Source organism: Silurus meridionalis, chromosome 17 (assembly GCF_014805685.1).
Source record: "Silurus meridionalis isolate SWU-2019-XX chromosome 17, ASM1480568v1, whole genome shotgun sequence".
Classification (NCBI taxonomy): domain Eukaryota; kingdom Metazoa; phylum Chordata; class Actinopteri; order Siluriformes; family Siluridae; genus Silurus; species Silurus meridionalis.
Window position 1 is genome coordinate 20,775,471 of NC_060900.1, and position 20,601 is coordinate 20,796,071.

Here is a 20,601-nt window from a genome sequence, read left to right on the forward strand (position 1 = left end):
TAGATATTATGATGCACCATTATGGGGTATTTACGGTAATTTAGGCAAATAACATACAAATTCCGAAAGCAATCAGATCACTGACCTAATTTAACCAATTCTCTTTTATAAAACTAAAAACGTTCTAATCCCACCTAAATGGGGGTTAGATTGAGTTCCATTTTGTAAGCAGCTTCCACACTGAATACTTCCAAATACACTACCTAAAAGCATTGTTTTTGAAAATACAAAAAATAATCCTTCGAGATCCTTTTCAAAATATGGGTTTTATCTGGAATTGTCTACATTGAGATACTGTACCTATGATGTTGCCTAAAATCTGGAAATTTGTGGGACAGCTGTCTTAAAAATGGAACATCTACAGTAAATAGTACTTGTTTTGGTCTGAGTTCTTCTTCTTCTTTCAGCTGCTCCTATTAGGGGTCGCCACAGCGGATCATCCGTCTCCATAACACCCTGTCCTTTACATCTGCCTCTTTCACACCAACTACCTGCATGTTTTCCCTCACCACATCCATGAACCTCCTCCTTGGCCTTCCCTTTTTTCCTCCTTGCTGGTGGCTCCATCCTCAGCATTCTCCTACCAATATAACTCATGTCCTTCCTCTGCACATGTCCAAACCATCTCAATCTCACTTCCCTCACCTTGTCTCCAAAACGTCCAACATGCACTGTCCCTCTAATAAAATCTCTCTCTTTCTAATCTTGTCCGTCCTCGTCACTCCCAACGAAAACCTTAACATCTTCATTGTTTTGGTCTGAGTTACTGGTCTGTATTTTGGTCTTTCTGTCTGTCCGAGAGTGTGTGTCCATGTTCCTGGCCATTGATCTGTCCATGTGTTGGTCTGTGGTCAAGTGCTGTCCCCATGTTATTTGAAATTAGATTTCATGTATATATAGTTGAGTGTTTGTCCATCTTTAAACACATTTTAATCCATGTGTGGGTTTAACTGATCATTTGTATGCTGGCCTCTGTGTTGGTCTTTCTGTTGGTCTGTTTTGGTCTGTAGCTTGGACTGAGTGTTGGCTCACATACAGTGGTGTAAAGTATTTGAGTAAATGTACTTTGTTATTGTACTTACATATGTATTTTACAGAGTATCAAACATACACGCAACTTTTACTCTTTATTCAAATACTTTTATAATTTAATATACACTATATGGACAAAAGTATTTGGACACCTGACCTTCCTGGCTATATGCGGTTCTTTCCCAAACTTTTCCTTCACTTAAACTAGGAGACCCAAACCTGTTCCAGCATGACCAAATTTTGGTACCGGAGTTTTAGTCTGTTATGTTCCATGTGTCTGTCCCAGTGGGGGTCTGTTGTTTTATTTTCTGTGATTTGGTCTGTGCTTCATTTAATTGTCTGCCTATTTGAGAACCCACTTGTCAATCAGAATGTTGGTTTTTCACTTCGATTGTCTTTCTGAGTATATCTTTATCTGCCCATTGGTCCTGGTCTGTGGGTCCATCTATGTTTTTCTCTGTGTGTTATCCAGAACCACAATATGTTCTGTGGTATTATGTACAACATATGTGGCAGTCAGAGCTCTAGTGTCTTTATTATACAATAGTGAGAATAAGTGAATAAATGGCCCTAATAGAAAACTCTACCTCTGAGAACACAATATGAATGAGCTGCTATGGTGTTAAGGGCCTTGCTCAGGGGCCCAGAAGAGGTCGCTTGGTGTGGCTGGGATTTGTACTTTTGCATCCATTGTCCAATGTTTCAACCACTAAGCTACCACTTTCAGTAAAACCTTAAAAAAAAGTAAAAACCGTAGTTACACAATATAACAAACTCAAGGTAATTGAAATTTTTTTTCGTATTTTCTAGAAAGCGTTATTGTTTGCTGGACTAATGACTAAATGTTTAAAAAGAACAGGCAACTCAGCAGTTGTGCATGCCAGAGACATTTCATTAAAGAGTTGCTGAATCAACTGCAACCTTTTTTTATTATTATTATTCCTGGCCCGACGGTGTTCTTCTTTATTTTGCCACCGGATGGAACAGAATAACGTCGAGGAAAAGCAGTGGCTAGTCATGTACGACTTTGATGTTAGTGCTTAGGATGTGTAACATCCCATTAGCTCTGATCAATGCTCAGAAAGTCCCCTTAGCTTACCGCGCGATATGCTTACCAATTGAACAAAACCCATGATTAGAATTAATAACCCTGGGATGATTATCATTTCATCGGCGCTTCTCCAGGAAATCAGTCATTCCGGTTAAACACGTGTGCTGTGCATCGAAGCTACAAGCAGTCAGGTTTGTTTAATTACACACAAATTAAAAGTCAAAGCAGCGTCACTTTTTTTTTTTCTTTTTTTTGCAGTTGCATTTCGCGAGGATCTGAAGTTTGTCACACGCTTATGATCCGTCTGATGGTGAAGCATTCCACGTTACCGCTGTTGCGAAAAAAAACAAAGTCTGTCACGTCGAGTTTAACGAGACGTCAGCGCGTCTCGCCTGCAAACTCCTGATTAAATCATGCGAGACGCAAAAAAGAAGTCCCACTCTGTCTGCCGAGCGAAAAGGGGTGAAGGTGTAAATAAGAAGGATGGTGTAGTGAGAACTAGGAAAGGGAGTGTGTGAAAGACAGATCGAAAAGTTTACGCGTGCGTGAGGAAAACAGATGGAGCATTAGATGGAACGATGATTGTGAAAACTGGTGAAGGTTTTTTTTTATTTTTTATACTTGAATGCGTTTCTTAGAATTTGAAACACACACTTTTCATAAGCATTTGTGACTCAAAGGTTCTTTTAAGTACTTTTATGCTTAATTACTTTCTGAAAATTTGTGTCAGTGATTTGAGAGGGAATTAAATAGTAAATATTTCGTTCATTTTCCGGGTAGAAGTGTTTTTTTTTTCCTCCAGATGATATGACAGAAAAAATACGTAGAAATCCTGCCTCCTGAAAAATGTGTAGCTATTAATAAAAAATACAAGAAGACCAGTTTTATATCGAGTAATCTAATGACTTTGTTCTTATTTGTGTTAAAGCAACGTCAATGTCAAAAAAATGAACAAAAGAAATGAAAACATGACAAAAAAAACGAAACCCTGCTGCTGAAATATTGATTAAAACCAAATGCAAGCATGCAATTTTAAAAAGGAATTGAGCTTGTACTGACGACTCGTTTCTCTTCTCTTACAGATGAAAGCAGGCTTGGACTTGAAGCTTCGCCGCCGCACGCCGCATGTGGTCCCGCAGTAAGAAACTCTCGATCCGTTAGCTCTCTGCTCTTTTCTACTTCTCGTCAAATATGCATTTTGCTAAAGGCGTATGCGGTAACAGCACCTCATACAGTGATCACTACAGCACCTCAGCTGGGGTCTAGGAAATAAACAATTTCAGGTCTGTGTGTGGATGCAACATGTTTGTCGTTGGTTATAGTAGAGTTGCACCATGTGAAAAAGGGTTTGAAATGCTTCAAGTCAAGGAACATTCTACTTTTCTAAAAGAATATAAACAGTTTACTCCTTCTCATTATAGTAACTTTTATAGTACAGTACTTTTTAATCTATACTCCATCTTTTTTTCTGCATTATGCTCACTATTCTTATCATACATCTTTCATTTTTTTTTACTTATTGTGTCTCCTATGCTCACTATGATCTCCAGTACTCATGATCACTATTATTATTCTTCACTATACTTATTATACTGGTTATTGTGTTTGTTACATTTACTCTTCCCACTAGTATGAATAGTCATTATACCAGTCATGACTCTATACTCACTTTCCCCTTTTTGATTCTTATGAACACTCACTATTTCTATGATTCTCAACTATACTCATTTTCTTTATTATGGTTCCCATCTATACTCATTTTCTTCATTATGGGTCTCATCAATACTCAGTATGAGTATGGTTTTCCTCTCTAATCACTTTTCTAATTATGATTGTCTTATATAATATCTTTGCTTATTGTAATTCTTTATTATATTCACTTTTCCCATTATGACTCTCCACTACACTGTATCATGATTCCCCATGGTTCCCCACTATACACTTTTTCACCATCACAATAATCCAGTATACTTCTATTCTTTGACTTTATTCACTGACTTTGCACTCAGACCCCAACTTTCTATCAAGCTTGGATTTTTCACTGAGTAATGCATATTGGACACATAAAGGCTTCTTCTTCATCATCTTATTATTATTATTATTATTATTATTATTATTATTATTATTATTATTGATTATCCACTGGGTTTACCTTCCTCATTTTGTTTCGCCCCAATATACTTATTTCACCCCACAGTGATTCTTCACTATAAATGTTTGCACTATTATTTTCCACTATGTTCAAAAGTCTAATATTCTTCTATTATACATAATTTTTCTATTTTTTTCTTTTTTATTATTATTTTTTATTTTTCCTTTTGTTTTACTATAATCATCTACACATGTGCATTCTAAAATCATCCACTATACTCACTATTTTGTCATTAGTACTTTGATTATTCATAAATTGATTATAATTCTCCACTTTTCACCTTCCCTTATTCTTCACTAATGGCACTGTTTCAATCATAAACATTCTTGCAATAATTTTTAGTTTTTATCAATTTTCAATATTTGTACTTTTCTTACTATTCTGTACAATACTGAACATTTTCACCAATACCCATTTCACTATTACTAGTTTTTTTGTCTTTGAGTTATTTTAATTCTATCACTTTTTCATACTGTACTCTCCTCTAGACACTATTTTCCCTATATTCTCTATACAATGTATTTTATATATATATTGGATTATAAATTTTAATATACACATTGTTTGCAGTTTACTCTACATTCCATCATTGCACTCCGCTAAAAAAGATTTAAAAACTAAAATTAACGTTTATACTGTACCTGTTGAATGAGAATTCTGGAAACAACATGTTCATACACACTCACACACACTCACACACATGCAAGTTAATGAATAGAACCATCTGTTGGATTTATGGAGATTCTTGATCAATTTCATTTGGGTGCTAATCACATACTCTATGTTGTAGAGAATGAGGATTGATTTAGTTATTTCATTCTCAATCTATTCCACACATCACTACCAACATGCAAGTATCTGCTTTAGCTTATGAGGGAATTTCTTCTTATTATTTTGTTTTATAATATAATAATAAACAAATAATGAATAATTCTTCGATCTCAGACAGTCTAAGATAGCCACTGAGCTTAATACAGGTTTTTAAAGTTCATAGATATCCAAGAGCTTATGTTATAGAAAGTGGATAATCCTCAACCTAATGCCTAATTTAATTTGATATCTAATTTAATTGTTGCTTGGTGTTTTTGACAAAATATTATATATATATATATATATATATATATATATATATATATATATATATATATATATATATATATATATATATTTGTTTTTTTTGTTTGTTTGTTTTTTTTTGTTTTTTTGCACAATCTTATTGTTCTTCAATCCATATGCAGTTTAGTTACATATTTGTACATTGAGAAAATTGTTATTACTTACAGCATACTATATCGGCATTTACCTGCATTTATATTGGAGTTACATTTTACATGTATGGCATTTGACAGATATCTCATTTAATTTATACGATTAGTTGAGGGTTAATGGACTCGCTCAAGGGCCCAGCAATGGCGGCTGGGATTTAAACTTACAACCTTTCAGTCAGAAGTCCAACTACTGAGCTAGAATATCCCTTAAATTACATGAATGTGGCGAATACAGCACACGGCTATGATTTCCATTACATGACTGTTTCACCTTACATTCACAGCATTTGGCGGCCACCCTTATACAGAGTGAGTTTAGAATTCTCATTTATACAACAATTCATACAACTAAAGATCTCAATACTGAATACGTCACTGCAGCTCTTTAATTATTGTTTTTTTTGTTGTTTTTTTCAAAGACCAGAAATAATTGACCAATTGGCTGCTGAGCTCCATACGCTCTATGCCCTGATGTATGTTATTCCCACAATATTTTACTTGCATGTAAACAAATACTAAAGATCTAACGTTTTTTTTTCACATTTTGCATTTGAATCTGGTTCCATTTACTCATAATATGAAGTTTAAAGTGTGTACAGTAGCTGACAGCAAATCAAGCTATTGTTCGGTTAAAAAAATTCAAAGAAACCCATAGGGAATAATATAAGATGTGTACTAAACAGCTATTTGAAGACTAGTGAAGACTAGTAAAAAAAACTGTGTTGTTTATTTTCCTGGTAAGAGAAAAATGTCCTTACAGCATTAGACAAGATCAAGAACACCTTTCAAATGGAGACTTCACCTGAGCAAATTATCTGGCAACCCCCAAAAACAGTGGGGGAGAAAACCTGTATCGTTCTGGGACTTTCTATGGATAGATGAGACAAAGATCAGCTAGCATCACAATGCTCCGAAGATCAGGTTATAAAAATATGGAAAGAACTGCCTCATTATCTTTGGATTCTCACTTCATTTTCTGAGGCTGCCCATAGAATTAGTTCCTTCTTATTTATGGATGATGTGAATAACAAAAAAGGCAGGATAAAGAAGTTAATAGAGTTATATTATCTGCTCAGATTCAACAACTTTAGATACAACTTTTAAAATGGCAAAACGACTGTAATGTTCTTCAAAGGCCCAAGTCAACCACCTAAACCTGGATGAAAGTAAGCATGCGTTTCACTTGCTGAAGGCAACACTGAAGGCGACATGACCCAAGAATAAGCAGGAACTGAAGACAGCTGCAGGAAAGGCCTGGCAGTGGATCACCAGGGAAGAAACCAAGTCTCTGCTAATGTTTGTGGGTTCCAGGCTTCAGGCAGTCATTAACGACAAATGAATTGCAATTCCGACATCATTTACCCTCTTTGGATGTAAATAGTCTCATATTATAGCCGAAAGCCTGCACTTTGAGCTCCAGTCATTATTTCATTTCATCTTCAGTGTAGTGTTGTAGACAGATTAAATGGCATTGCCAGGATCCAAATACTTATGGGCCTGAATGCAAATATCACATTATTAATACCATAGAATTTTCTTTTAAGCGTTTTTTTTTCTTTTTCTTTTTCTAAACATGGGATAGGTATACTTGCGTTTCCTCACTCTGTGCTCATGATATGCTGCGTTATTGACTTTTCAGTTAACATGGAAACATCAGGGGGAATAATTTGCTGGTTAGCACAATGCTGGTGTTTTTCTATGTGTAATTGAGCCAGTGTCAGTCTAGACGCATTATTTCCCCATGCGGTTGTTGCTGTCTCATGTCCAATTCATGTGTTTTGTTGTACTATAGTTGTGCTTGCTTCAAGCTAAAGTCTGGTTTTCTTTGTGCTTTTTTTTACGTTTACATGCATTATCTTTTTTATGGGGCTTTATAGGGAAGTGGCACCTCAGTGGTTAAAGCTCTTGGGTACTGATCAGAAGGTTAGGGGTTCAAGCCCTGCTATCGCCAAGCTGACACACTTGGGGCCCTTGAGCAAGGCCCTTAGCCCTCTGTGCTCCAGGGTGTTGTAATATGGCTGACCCTTAGGTCTGACCCCAGCAAGAATTTCACTGTGCTGTTTTGCACATGTCACAGGTATAAGCAGGGTCTTCTTCTTCACCTTCTACACTGATCAGGCATAACATTATGACCACCTGCCTAAAATTGGTTTGGTCCCCCTTTTGCTACCAAAACAGTCCTGACCTGTCAAACATTACCAACATTAACTTCTCAACAGTTTGAGCTACAGGAGCTCGTCCGTTGGGTCGGACCGCAGGGACCATCCTTCACTCCCAACGTGCATCAATGAGCCTTGGTCGCCCACAACCCTGTCGCCGGTTTACTACTGCTCCTTCCTTGGACCACTTTTGATAGACACTGACCACTGCAGACCGGGACCACCCCACAGTTTTGGAGATGCTCTGACCCAGTTGTCTAGCCATCACACTTTGTCTCTTTCTCAAATCCTTTCCTGCTTCTAACACGTCAACTTTGAGGACAAAATGTTCACTTGCTGCCTGATATATCCCACCCACTAACAGGTGCCATGATGAAGATATAATCAGTGTTATTCACTCACTGGTCATAATGTTATATTGTCACAATGTTACAGTATGCCGAATCCGTGTGTAATCGCATGCTGAATGTGTGCTCTGTGCAAGTGCCAGTTTGGACTCATGTTTATTTCTCTGTGTATTTGTCGGTATCTCATGTGATTGTGCTAGTGCTTCTCTAAACTCATACATTTTCTCTGACTACCTTGAGTGTGATTGCGCCTTTCTCAATCTAGATCTTGAGTGGCCTGCTATAGAGCCTTGATCTCAACCCTAAAACTGTTTGGATGAATTGGAACTCTGACTGCCCCAGGCATGTTTAACTCATCAGAAGCTAGTTGATCATCTTTCCAGAAGAGTGAAGGTTATTATAACAGCATATGGGGACTAAATTTTCCGAAAAAGCACATCCAATCTTTTGGTCAGGTGTCCACATTCTTTTGTAAGTATATAAGTATTTACCTGCTTCGATCTATCGTCTTCCATTTCCTATGTGATTTAAAGGATCATTTCTCTGTGCCTGTGCCAATCTACGTGCATCAGAAAAAGCACAAACAGTACATTTATTTGGCTGGAAGGAGAAAATGTGTTCAGCCTGTTCTCTCTTTTCCAGCTATCCCTGGCATATCCAGAAAAAAAAAAAAATAGAAACAGAACAGATGTCCTCAAACTAGTAAAAAGAGCCACACTTCTGCTTTTCTCAGCACACACAGTGTAGACTTGCACGACTGATTCAGGCTGCATCGATTCTGGCATGGAGCTCATTTTTGTGAAGAAAAAAAAAAAACGTAATACTTCGGCATGTGGCTGAGTTAAATGCTGTTTCACAAATCCTCCACTCTGTGTGTGTGTGTGTGTGTGTGCGCGCGCAGGCTAAAACTCGCCTGTGTCTCAGTCTGACGTTGGCTGTCTAGGCTGCATCAGAACACTGTGATCGATGGGCCGATCCCACCTATCTTTCTCGCTCTCAACCCTCTCTCTCTTTCAATCCGTCTAAATGATTCACTCTATCCTCATTCTAATCTGTTCATCCCAAACCTGAGGAGCAGAGGATCCACCTCTCCTCTCATCAGTGCGAAAGCAAGCTGTCTGATAACGAGCTCCCACCCTTCCTCATTTTCATTTTTGAGCAATCAGACATCACCGGCTCAGGCTTTTTTAACGGCAGTCCTTCATGTTGCGTGTTCACAAAGAAAATCTGGTTTCAGACTTGGTGTCGGAGAAGTGTGAATTATTTTCCCTATTAATAGCTGTTGAAGGATCATCTGTTCTCTAAAAAAAAAAAAAAAAAAGATCTCTCTTTTATCTTGGCAGCTTTCCATGCAAAATCCTGCGATATCGATTTGAATATTTTTCGAAGGTTCCGGATAGAAAGAGCACAGCAAACTGAGGCAGACTGTGAATATTGACAGCCATACTTTTTATTCTAACCTTGTACTTATGGGTTGGCAGCCTCTCAGCAGTTCACATGTCAACACACACAATTTCTTTTATTTTTTTCTTGCTTTTGTTCTATATACTCTTTTTTATTATTGTTTTACACTTCCCTACTTTTTATACATTTTTTTTTTTTTATCCAAGCCACCATGTTCTATAAACATACTTTATATATTATAAGATTTTGTCTTCAGCCTCGATTATGTGTCCTACAATCTTGTCTTCTTTCTCTTTTTTGTTTCTCGGCGCTTGATCCAGACGGATGCTGCGCTCTTTCGGATGCGTGGGTACGAATGGCTCCGCGACACACCGATAACGTCGGACAGTTCACGATTAAGGATTAGCCACTTTTCGATCAGTCATTGTGAGATGTGCCGGAGCCTTGCTGTGTGGTGATTAATCGAAGTGCACAGAGAAATTGAAAGAGACTTGCGGAGTTTAGGAGAAGTTGCAAAAGAATTGCTAAAATGTGAACGACGTTATAACAGTAGCTCTTTTCGTAATAGCTGTCGTGACCTGTTTCAGTGCTAATATTGGAATTGGATGTTTATCCTTAAAATAATGGAGAGAAACAAATATAATAGAAGGTGAATTGAATTCTAAATATAAAACATAGAAAAGAAATTCCATATAATATGATTCACTAGAAAAATCCTATATGAATGCATTATAGTTATTCATTGTTATTATTCAGATTTCTGACCCTGTTTAATTGCTATTAAATATGTAGGATATTGAGCACTTATATGGTCTCTAGAGTTTTCTATGCTCCATATACCATTAATATGACCTCAATAACAATACCAATACCAATTTTTTACGAATATGTTTTAGAACTGTGATAGATATATTAGATTAGACCAACTAATATAGGTATAAAAGGCAAAAAAAGCATCATGTCAGTCTAAAATTTATAATTTTTCCAAACAGCACTTCTCAAAATGCTAAATTCATTCATATCATACACTATATGGCCAACTATATTGGGATACCTGTTCTTTCCTGCTATATGTGGTTCTTCCCCAAACTTTTGGCAAAATTGAAGGCACCCAATTGTAAAGGACGTCTTCGGATTTTACCCGTCACTTAAACTAAGAAAGCCAAACCTGTTCCAGCATGACAGTGCTGCTGAGGACAAAGCGAGCTTCATGAAGATATGGTTTTCATGAGCTGCAGAGGGAGATCATGAGTGGCCTGCTATAAAGAACTGACCTTATAATGGAAGGTGGTAGCTTAGTAGGTAAGGCATCGGACTTTGTATCCTAACATTGAGTTTAAATCTCTCTACATCACGCTGCCTCTCCTGGGCAAGGCCCTTAACCCAATATCTGCTTAATTGTATAAATAAGATAAATGTAAGTCGCTCAGGTTGAGGGCATCTGCCTGTAAATGTAACCCCTCAACCCTACTGAAACCATTCAGGATGATTTGGGACACTGACTTCACCCCAGTCCTCCTCACCCCACATAATTTCCTAACTTGTAACTAACTTGTGGCTGAATAAACACAAATCTCCATAACTACACTCCAAAATCTAGTGGATCATCTGTAGATCATAGTGTATATTCATAACTGCATTAAAAGGATGAAATAAAATAAATCATTTTTATTTGTATATTGTTTTTTACAATAGACATTGATTTAAAGCAGCTTTACACAGATAAACTGGTTATAAGGTTGTATAAAATATTGTGTTAGTTCATTGCATAGTTTGTTCCTTATAATTGTTTATCCCTGATTAGTGAGCCAGTGGCGACAGTGGCATGGAAAAACTCCCTAAGGTGGTATGAGGAAAAAACCTTGAGAAGAAACCAGACTCAGAAAGAAACCCATCTTTATCTGGGTGGCACCGGATGTCCAAAATAATGTAGTCTGATCATGAAGTTATCATATGCCGCTCTGAAAAGTTGTTCTCTCACCAGCATATCTCTCTTTTTACTATGTTCATAAGACTCAAACAAACATCTTGGCAAGGCATCATGACACCAGAACATAAGGAATTCCTAAACAGGGTGGACTGTAAGGAAAGGAACCCCTTTACAACAGAGAAAAAAAAAGTTAGATAGTTATCCTCATGTTTTTGAATCCTGCATTTTCCATTACCCAATATGAGCTTTCCAATTGCTATGTTCTTTTTCCCTCTTCATCATTCTTATATATAGACATAGACATTGTTTCAGATCCTGAGACTCCACTGTGACTAAACCAAAGGGCAGAAATCCTGTCTGAGACATCACATATCAGCAAAAAAAAAAAAAAAAAAAAAAGCTGAAATCGCCTGAGTGGTATTTTAAATCCCCCAGAGAGTCATTGCTTAATACACAGTCCTCTGCTCCAGCAAACTTCGGCCATGCAATAATGAAACTGGCCCGGCTCCATGGGTACAGGCCAGTTTCATTATTACACTGCCACATTCACCTAGTCCTTGTATTTATTTTTAACAGAGGGGAAAAACGAGAGAGAGAGAGAGAGAGAGAGAGAGAAGATAAAAGTACACTGGGGATCTAAATGTATATCTATTTGACCATCTCAGTAACCTTTGCATTATTGGCCTGCTCTGGAAAACAGTGCAGATTTGAGATGCACTTTGCTGATTCTGATGCGAAGTCCGCCACCGTATTTTCCGGCTCTGGGAAGGAAAAGCATCACTACTGAAATGAAGCGGGTCCAACTCGCAGGCTTCTCCATGGATTCCTTTTGATCTGCATTATTCATTAAATTAATGACCCCATTATGATGCTGAGGCTGATGACTGTATCAGTGCACAGGCGTGTGGGTGTGTGGAGGAGGTTTATGTTTTTGTAAAGCGAATCTCTTTTGTTAATAGGCACAATATGCAAGAGGAGGATAGGGAACAGGAAAAAAAAAAAAGAAAGGCTGAAAACAAGGCATGGGAAATTTCCTATTAATAATGATGATAATAATAATAATGACAGACGGTTTCCGGTTTTGAGTGGCATGTATTGTGCCATAATGCCCACTGCAGATGCTCGGTGCGCTCTACATGCCGGTCACTGTTGTTCACGGAACGAGCGCACGTCAGTTGCATACGTTAATTCTCTCTCTCTGTCTTTCATTCTCACAGCTCACGCTCTCTCAGCTGGCTGTGGATTCGCACTACCCGACTCAGAACCGCACGGCAGGGTCGCCATGGCAACAGCAGCTTCCCGCTCCGCTTGCTCTCTCCCCGTTGGCGCCGGCCCACCAGCTGTCACACGTCGTAAGATTTCCTCCCACACACTCGTGCACGGACACACAAAACCTACATAATAAAAAAAAGGACAAAGTATAAACTAATGCTTATGCACAAACACACACTTTGTGACACTATGAAAGTAAAAGTGGTCCATATTAATATATGCAAAGACATATCCTGGTATAAAACACACATACTGTCACATGCACACACAAAGACATACTCAGATCTATAGGCAGCTCAATACCGAAGAAGATCTTCTTCATTATAATTTTGCATACACTCGTTCTTTTTTTCACTCTCTCGCTCTGCTTTCATGGAAAGATGAGCCTGTCTTCCCCCACGGTTTTAATGTGGATCGCAGGACTGTCAGACAGAAGCTTCACAGAAATCTCAGGCTAATGAGACCCCTAATGAGCAATCCGAAGGTGCCGAAGACAAGGCAAAAGTCCCTGAGATGCCACGAGGAGAACTTTCTGTTTTTTTTTTTATTCATCCAAAAACCTCAAACTTTTATTATGAGGATTAAAAACACGTGAGAAAGGCTTTACAGAGAATGTGTAAGAAGCCCTGATTGATTAGGAGACGTCTGAAGTACAAGGTTCTTTGGGAGGGAATGGTGCTGACTGCTGACAGAAACAGAAATGGTTGTGTGATTTGGGGAGACTTGAGTATAAATTAGTCAAATTTGGTTAAAAGAAAGAAAGAAAGAAATCTGAGGCGATTTTGGAAACAAATTCAATGCCAGCAGCTTAAGCCTGCATTTATTATCACCATGTTTTCACTTAGAAAAATTTTTAAAACCTGGACAGCAAAGTCTCTGAAAAAGTGTTACATTTACTCCTGCAGTGTGTAATTCATGCTCTAAGTGTGCTGCATACCGTCGGATGATAAAATGCATGTAAAACAGGATCGTAATGATGTTTAGGCCATCAAGCATTTGACAGTAGAAGTTTCAAAGCTGTGGTCACACTACACTTTTATATCCATCGACTCCCATTTAAGACATAGGAACAGTGGAGACAGGATACACTCACCCCAAAAGTTCAAGTTTGGTGAAATTTGTTCTTCGAAATCGTGCCACATGAGGACGAGTACTCACCACAGATCAAAACAGTATGTCACGTCTTGTTTTCTTTCGAAAGTAAAAGATGAAGAAAAAAAGTTGCTCGGTGACTTCAATACTTTTTCGAAATTTCCAAATTTTTTACCAATCACAAATATAGTGATATACAGAATACAAAATGTAAACCAATAAAATTGTTCATTAGATAAAGGGGGCTTTAAATATAAAATAATAAAAACTATGACAAAATGAAAGAAAATATGAAAAAATTTGAAAATATATTAGATAATGATAAAATAATAAAAAATTTCCAGTTTACATTGTCCGAGCTTGTTACAGCAAATTTTTGACGTGAGAACAAGAAGGGTTATATAAAATATAAAAACATTCGGCTTATTAAGTTTCAAAAACATTTTCACATTGTATTATTATTACCTCATCATCATCCTCTTTGTGTCGCTCTGTTGCAGCTTCTTATGTCGCCTCATGAAAGCTCAAAACTAGTTAGAAACTAAGACAGTAACCAAATTCAATGTATGTTCAATAAACTCTGCGTTACTGTAATTGAGTATGTCTTTTGTGTACTTCTACTTTTTTAAAGTAGTTTTCAAAATGTTTCGTGTTTCTTTTACTTAGGTATGTTTTGTTGGAAGTATTGTACTTCACTAAATTTTAAATCATATATTTTACTGCGTAAAATAAACTACTGCACTGATTTATTGGTGGGTGGAAAACAAACGGGCTAAATTTACAAGAAAGAAAGATAGAAATGGACGAGACAGACTCCAGCGATGCAGACGCAGCTGAAAGCCAAATGCCGTCGAATCGAACGTTGTTCAGTGAGTGCGCTTACTGTCTGAATTTTGAATCTGCATTTGTGATTTCTGTCAATATCATAAATGACATTATAACAGAATTATTTTTTTTTTCCTGCTGCGAAAGTGCATCACACACATTAGACTTCAGTCATTTTTTTTTAATTAATGTTTTTGTTATTCATCTTTAATATGCGAAGGTGTTCCTTTAATTAAAAACAAGTAGTTTGAAATCCCCTAGTCTCTTTTGAACTACAGTAGATTCCCCCACTGTTAAATAAGTAACTTGGTCAATTTTACTCTAAATTTTAAATTAAATATTCTTTTTTTTTTTTTTTCTTGAGTCGATTTTTAGACCGTTAACTTTGCTTGCACTTAATTAATTTCACTGATCTAATAGTATTTTTACTCAAGTAGAATATTTGATTACTCTTTCCACCTTTGCTGTTTGGGCAAAAATCATAATGTATATGGCTAAAAAAAAGGTTTCTTAATGCACTTTTGTCCATATACAGTAGATTCGAGACAGTGTGTTATAAATATATTCCGAGGACGTGGTCTAAGAGTTCTGTTTGACCCACATCAATAATGGAGTGTTTAAAAACCGAGCTTCAACCTCCAAAGAGACTCAGTTTATATTTCTGAGCATTATATAGTGTGTGAAGTTTTAACTCAGTTGACTCCTTGTACTTTAGCTTACTTTACCAAATTGCAGTCATACACTGAGTGCTGTACATGCTACAGATCTATAACCCTTTATGAACTTCTTTTACCTTCTGCCAAATCATGTTTCTGTTTTTTTGTCTATTTTTTCTTTACTCCTGCATTTCTTCTCTCTCTCTCTCTCTCTCTCTCTCTCTCTCTCTCTCTCTTTCTTTTTGTGCATGTCTAGTCCTCTCTTCCCCTCTTTTCACACACCATTGTGCTCCCATTGCTTTAAGGAGCTTAATTTGCACAGATTTAACGTTACATACTGTAACTCCCTCACTTACCGTTAACGGCGTTGGTGATTTAAAGGGAAAAAGGAATTGGTTCTGCTTTCTGTTCGAGCGGTCAGCGTGCCGCTTGTGCAGGCCCGCGGAGGAAGTTTACAAGCTGTCCTCAGGGCTCTGTGAGCCTGTGAGATTAATTATGTTGAGCTGTCCGGATCAAAGACGGTATACAGGAAAAACACTTCTCAGTTCTGCCTCCTGCAGCGTGTTAGGTCTTAGTAGTAGGATGTATCTGAGAGAGCTATTAGGCAAAGACTTCCACATGGTGCAATACTATTCCGAAGCTTCAAATTTTGACGATGTTACTGAATTTGAACCTACAGTACAATTAATTAGTAGCCTCCAATCGATACGCCTTATTTGGTCACTTTTTTGAGTCATGACAAAATAAGAGAATGACACCATTTATTTTCCGAGTTTATGTATATCATATGAGTTTAAATACCTAAGGGTCAACTGTGCAGGAGTGATTTGTGATAGAAGAGTATCTGCGAGAGTGAAAGGGAAAGTTTATAAGACTGTGGTGAGACCTGCGATGTTGTATGGTTTAGAGACAGTGACATTGAGTAAAAGACAGAAGGCGGAGCTGGAAGTGGCAGAGCTGAAGATGTTAAGGTTTTCGTTAGGAGTGACGACGATGGACAGGATTAGAAATGAGTTTATTAGAGGGATCACACAGGATACAAGGTGAGAAAGGTGAGATTGAGATGGTTTGGACATTTGCAGAGGAGGGACATGGGGTATATCGGTAGGAGAATGCTGAGAATGGAGCTACTAGGAAGGAGGAAAAGAGGAAGGCCAAGGAGGAGGTTTATGGGTGTGGTGAGGGAAGACATGCAGGTAGTTGGTTTGAAAGAGGCAGATGTAGAGGACAGAGTAGTATGGAGACGGAGGATATGGATTATTTCTACAAACTGGACGTCTTTCTTTTTTTTTTTCAATAATATTTAATTTGTGATTCTTGCCTCGGATCAAACTTCTGATCATTAGATCCTTATGACTTACACAGGTCAGCCATAACATTGACCACCTGCATAATATTATGTTGGTCCCCCTTTTTGCTGCCAAAAGAGTCCTGAGTGTTGAGCATTACAGCATTAACTTCGTCAGCAATTTGAGCTACAGGAGCTCATCTGTTGGATCAGACCACACTGGCCAGCCTTCGCTCCCGACATGCTGTACCCTGTCGCCGGTTCACCACTGTTCCTTCCTTGGACCACTTTTGATAGATACTGACCCCACAAGAGCTGCAGTTTTGGAGATGTTCTGACCCAGTCGTCTAGACATCACGACTTGGCCCTTGTCAGACTCACTCAAATGCTTACGCTTGCTCATCAACTTTGAGGACAAAATGTTCACTTGTTTATCCACACACTAACAGGTGTCATGATGAAGAGATAATCAGTGTTATTCACTTACTGGCCATATTGTTATAATGTCTTGATTTTATGCCTGGGCTTAGTAGCTCCATGTAGACCGTATCTTCATGGAGCTGGCTTTTTGAACACAGGGGTATTACCATGCTTAAACAGGTTTGGGTTTCCTATTTTAAGTGAGGGGAAAATGTAATGGTACTACATCCTATACAAGTGTGAGCCTCCTGCATGGTGCTGCTGCTGTGGTTTGAGTAGTAATAGAGCAAAAGGTTTCAGACTTGTATTCCCGGGGCACTGGAGCTCCTCTGTTTGCTTTCACACTTCTGGAACATTTCCACTGACCTTGGATTTAACGTATATGTTTTGAACTTTGCCTGTGTGTGTGTCAGGTAAATCCTGCTGTAGGCATAGCACACCTAGAAGTCAGTGCGATGGAGAGAGAGAGAATGAGGGATGCCCCAGAGGAAGAGTGTGATCTGCATGAACTGACCTTCACCCCTGTTCATGCTCCAGTCATTACACTAGGAACACACACAACCAGGTTAGTACAGCACACACACATCAAATATCCTTTTCCTGACATTTACTCTATAATTCTATCTGTTTATATTTCTAAACTTTGGAATCAAAGCATATTCCTTTTTCTTGAGTTCTATACAAAGAGTTTAAATACAATGACAACATTGTGATGCTTTATATATCTTATATTGTTTGTAGGAAAAAAACAAAAAAAGCAAAGTCATTTTTTTTATTTGTTTAGGATGAAGTACTGCATTTTTTTCATCAAGTCCAAAATGTCTCTGAAAGCTGTAGTTTCTGCAATACAGTACCTTTTATTTGGGAGGTGGTTTTAGAAATCTTAAGGCCCAGATTTTATAGAGAAATTATTGCACATAGACGATTGTGTTTTAATTTTAAGAGCTTCAAAAATAAATCAGTGTTAGGAGCAGTGAGAGACCTGACACTACTTTGTAAATGTATTGTTTCTCTTTTTTTCTTATTCTTTTTTTAAACAAATTCTTTCAGAATTTTATTCTAGCTGTATTGCAGGGGTCAACCCATCATCTAAATAAGATGGGTTCCCCTTTTGAGTCTGGTTTCTTTCAAGGTTTCTATCTCATAACATAAAAGTTTTTCCTTGCCACAGTGTCCATGGCTGCTCATCAGGGATGACACATCGTTCACCTTAACTGTTAAATTCTGTAAAGCTGCTTTGAGACAATGTCTGTTGTGAAAAGCGCTAAAGAAATAAACTTGACTTGACTTGACTTGCACCCTTGACAACTATAAGTGTCCTTTTGGAGGAGATATAGAGCCATTCTTTTGGAGTGCTGACTTAAAGGGTGCCAATAATTGTGCTACACCTATGTTTAACAGATTGTTATTTCTTTAGTAGAACCAGAACAAAAACTCCCAAGTCTCACTGATCTCACTGAGAGTCCATGGCTGAACAGGACAGGCCTGGTTTGAAGTCTCAAGGAGGACCTACACAATATAAAGAAGCAGGTCTTAATGTTATGCCTGGCCACTGTAAATATAGAATGTGTATGTCCTTTTGTCTGAGCAGATACATATATCTAACCTCTTTCCTTTAGCTTTTCCTGCAGTTTCTTAAAGGACACTTATTACTAGAAATATGTACTTTCTTCAAAACAAGGCATGGAGGAGATCTGACGCTAATAAGTAGTCTTGGGTTTTTAATGCTTAACTTTGCAGAAAATTGCAGTGATCTCCGTGTTGCATTATTTCCTGCGTTGTATATCGCAAATTAAAAATCACTGATGGAAGAGTTGGCATAATGGCTTCAACCCAGTAATTATATACAGCGAGTCCAGGAAACTACGCCATTGATCACGGCATGCTTATTATACTGTTGACATGAACTCACTCATGCTCTTACACTAATGCACTGCTATCGAGCCGAAAGCCATAGTTCGTGTTCTGCGCGCAAGTGTGTGTTAGCATGTTTCGCGCTGTATCGGTACTTAGATTACCGCTGGAGGCTGTGCATGCTATTCACATCGGCGCTGTATGCAAGCATAGGCGCATTCATCTGTATTCAGCGACTGTGCCGGCAAACGAAGCTCACTTCTATAAAAAATTCACCATCATAAATCTCATATAGAGTTTATTGCACACTATCACTGCAGCCAAAGGCAGTGTTTTACTCTTTCTCCAGCTCTCCGGATCATCCGTTTTTTTTGGGGGGGTTTTTTTTGAATAAAGGCAGTTATGAGTTGCTTTCGTGGAAGATTTGATTGTAACTGAGCAAGAAAGACTTATTTCTAAACGCGTATCGGAAAAAAAGCTCCGGAGGAAAATCGACTGCTATTGCAGAGGCTACCTATATTCCCACATAGTGGCGTACTGTATCATCACTAAAAACACTGGTGTACACTCTTTTAGCAAAGCTGGTGTGAAACAAACCATCTAAAAAGTTTGTGGATAAAATCATGTACTTTAAATAGAAAATGCTAAATAACCGAAGGTAAGTGGTGGGGAATCGTGTGTATGTATATATATATATATATATATATATATATATATATATATATATATATATATATATATATATACTGTATATACTGTGTATATATATATATATAATTTCTTGCACTATTACAGGTCTTTAACCACTCTAAATAACGACCAGGCAAAAATTTATGACCACCTGCCTAATTTTGCGTTGGTCCCCCTTTTGCTGCCAAAACAGTTCTGACCCATTGAGCATTAACAACATTAATTTCTTCAGCAGTTTGAGCTACAGCCTTCATTCACTTCCCATGTGCATCAATGAGCCTCGGCCGCCCATGACACCGGTTCATCACTGTTCCTTCTTTGGAACACTTTTGATAGACACTGAGCACTGCAGTCCGGGACCTTACAAGAGCTGCAGTTTTGGAGATGCTCTGACCCAGTTGTCTAGACATCACAATTCGGCCCTTGTCAGACATTGATTTGGCCCTTTAAGGACAAAATGTTCACTTCCTGCCTAATATATTCCTCCCACTGACTGGTGCTATGATGAAGAGCTAATCAGTGTTATTTACTTACTGGTCATAATGGTATAATGTTATGCCTGGTTGGTGCAAATCACAAACTACACCTTCAAGAAGACTGGAAGATCTACCTGAGTGATTTGCTGATACACCTTAAGGTTTTAGAGCTTATGTGAAATGTAACAGCTACAGTATCCATAGGAGAAGATGGTGATTAGTTGGTATTTAACGTTGAATTGAATCAGATTTTCACAGACGTTACACTTTGTTCTTCCATGTACACCACATTTTTAGTCTTTTATAACCCTGTTCTTGGTGTGCCGTTGCTCTGAATGCTTCATCCCCACTATTGATGGTAAAAGATCTATTCTATTCTGTTCTGGTCCTTAGGATCTTTCGCAGTATATCGTGCCGACTTGTTTACGATGCATCGTGTAGCTGTATCTCAGTAGCATGGTGTACTGGCCAGCAGCATTTTTTTTGCAGGCTTGTGGGTGGTGTGATGTTTCTGGTCGTCAATTACTTTTCTTGAAGAAACACATTTTTATTTTTTGATCACTATTCGTGTTAAAATCATCTTGAATGAGATACAGTTTTACTTTGAGTCTTGTGGGATAACTGAGAATATAATCTCTTACCTGTTTTTTTCCTGAACCATTTTTCTTTTCTACAAGAATGGTGG

At 37.8% G+C, this 20,601-nt stretch overlaps 1 protein-coding gene across 4 annotated transcripts in view; it reads left to right on the plus strand.

Moving 5' to 3' along the window:
* nphp4 (nephronophthisis 4) overlaps window positions 1–20,601 on the plus strand; it is a 203,524-nt gene that overhangs the window by 114,203 nt on the left and 68,720 nt on the right. For 3 of the 4 annotated variants that reach the window (XR_006928342.1, XM_046871942.1, XM_046871944.1), the window contains 3 exons: window positions 3,166–3,221; window positions 12,561–12,695; window positions 17,310–17,461. Coding sequence is in view for 3 of the 4 variants with exons in the window: in XM_046871942.1 (XP_046727898.1) it covers window positions 3,166–3,221; window positions 12,561–12,695; window positions 17,310–17,461 (343 nt within the window). In the remaining variant the exon portion in view is untranslated. The remainder of the gene's footprint in view (window positions 1–3,165; window positions 3,222–12,560; window positions 12,696–17,309; window positions 17,462–20,601) is intronic. The other variant, XM_046871945.1, reaches the window with a different exon arrangement.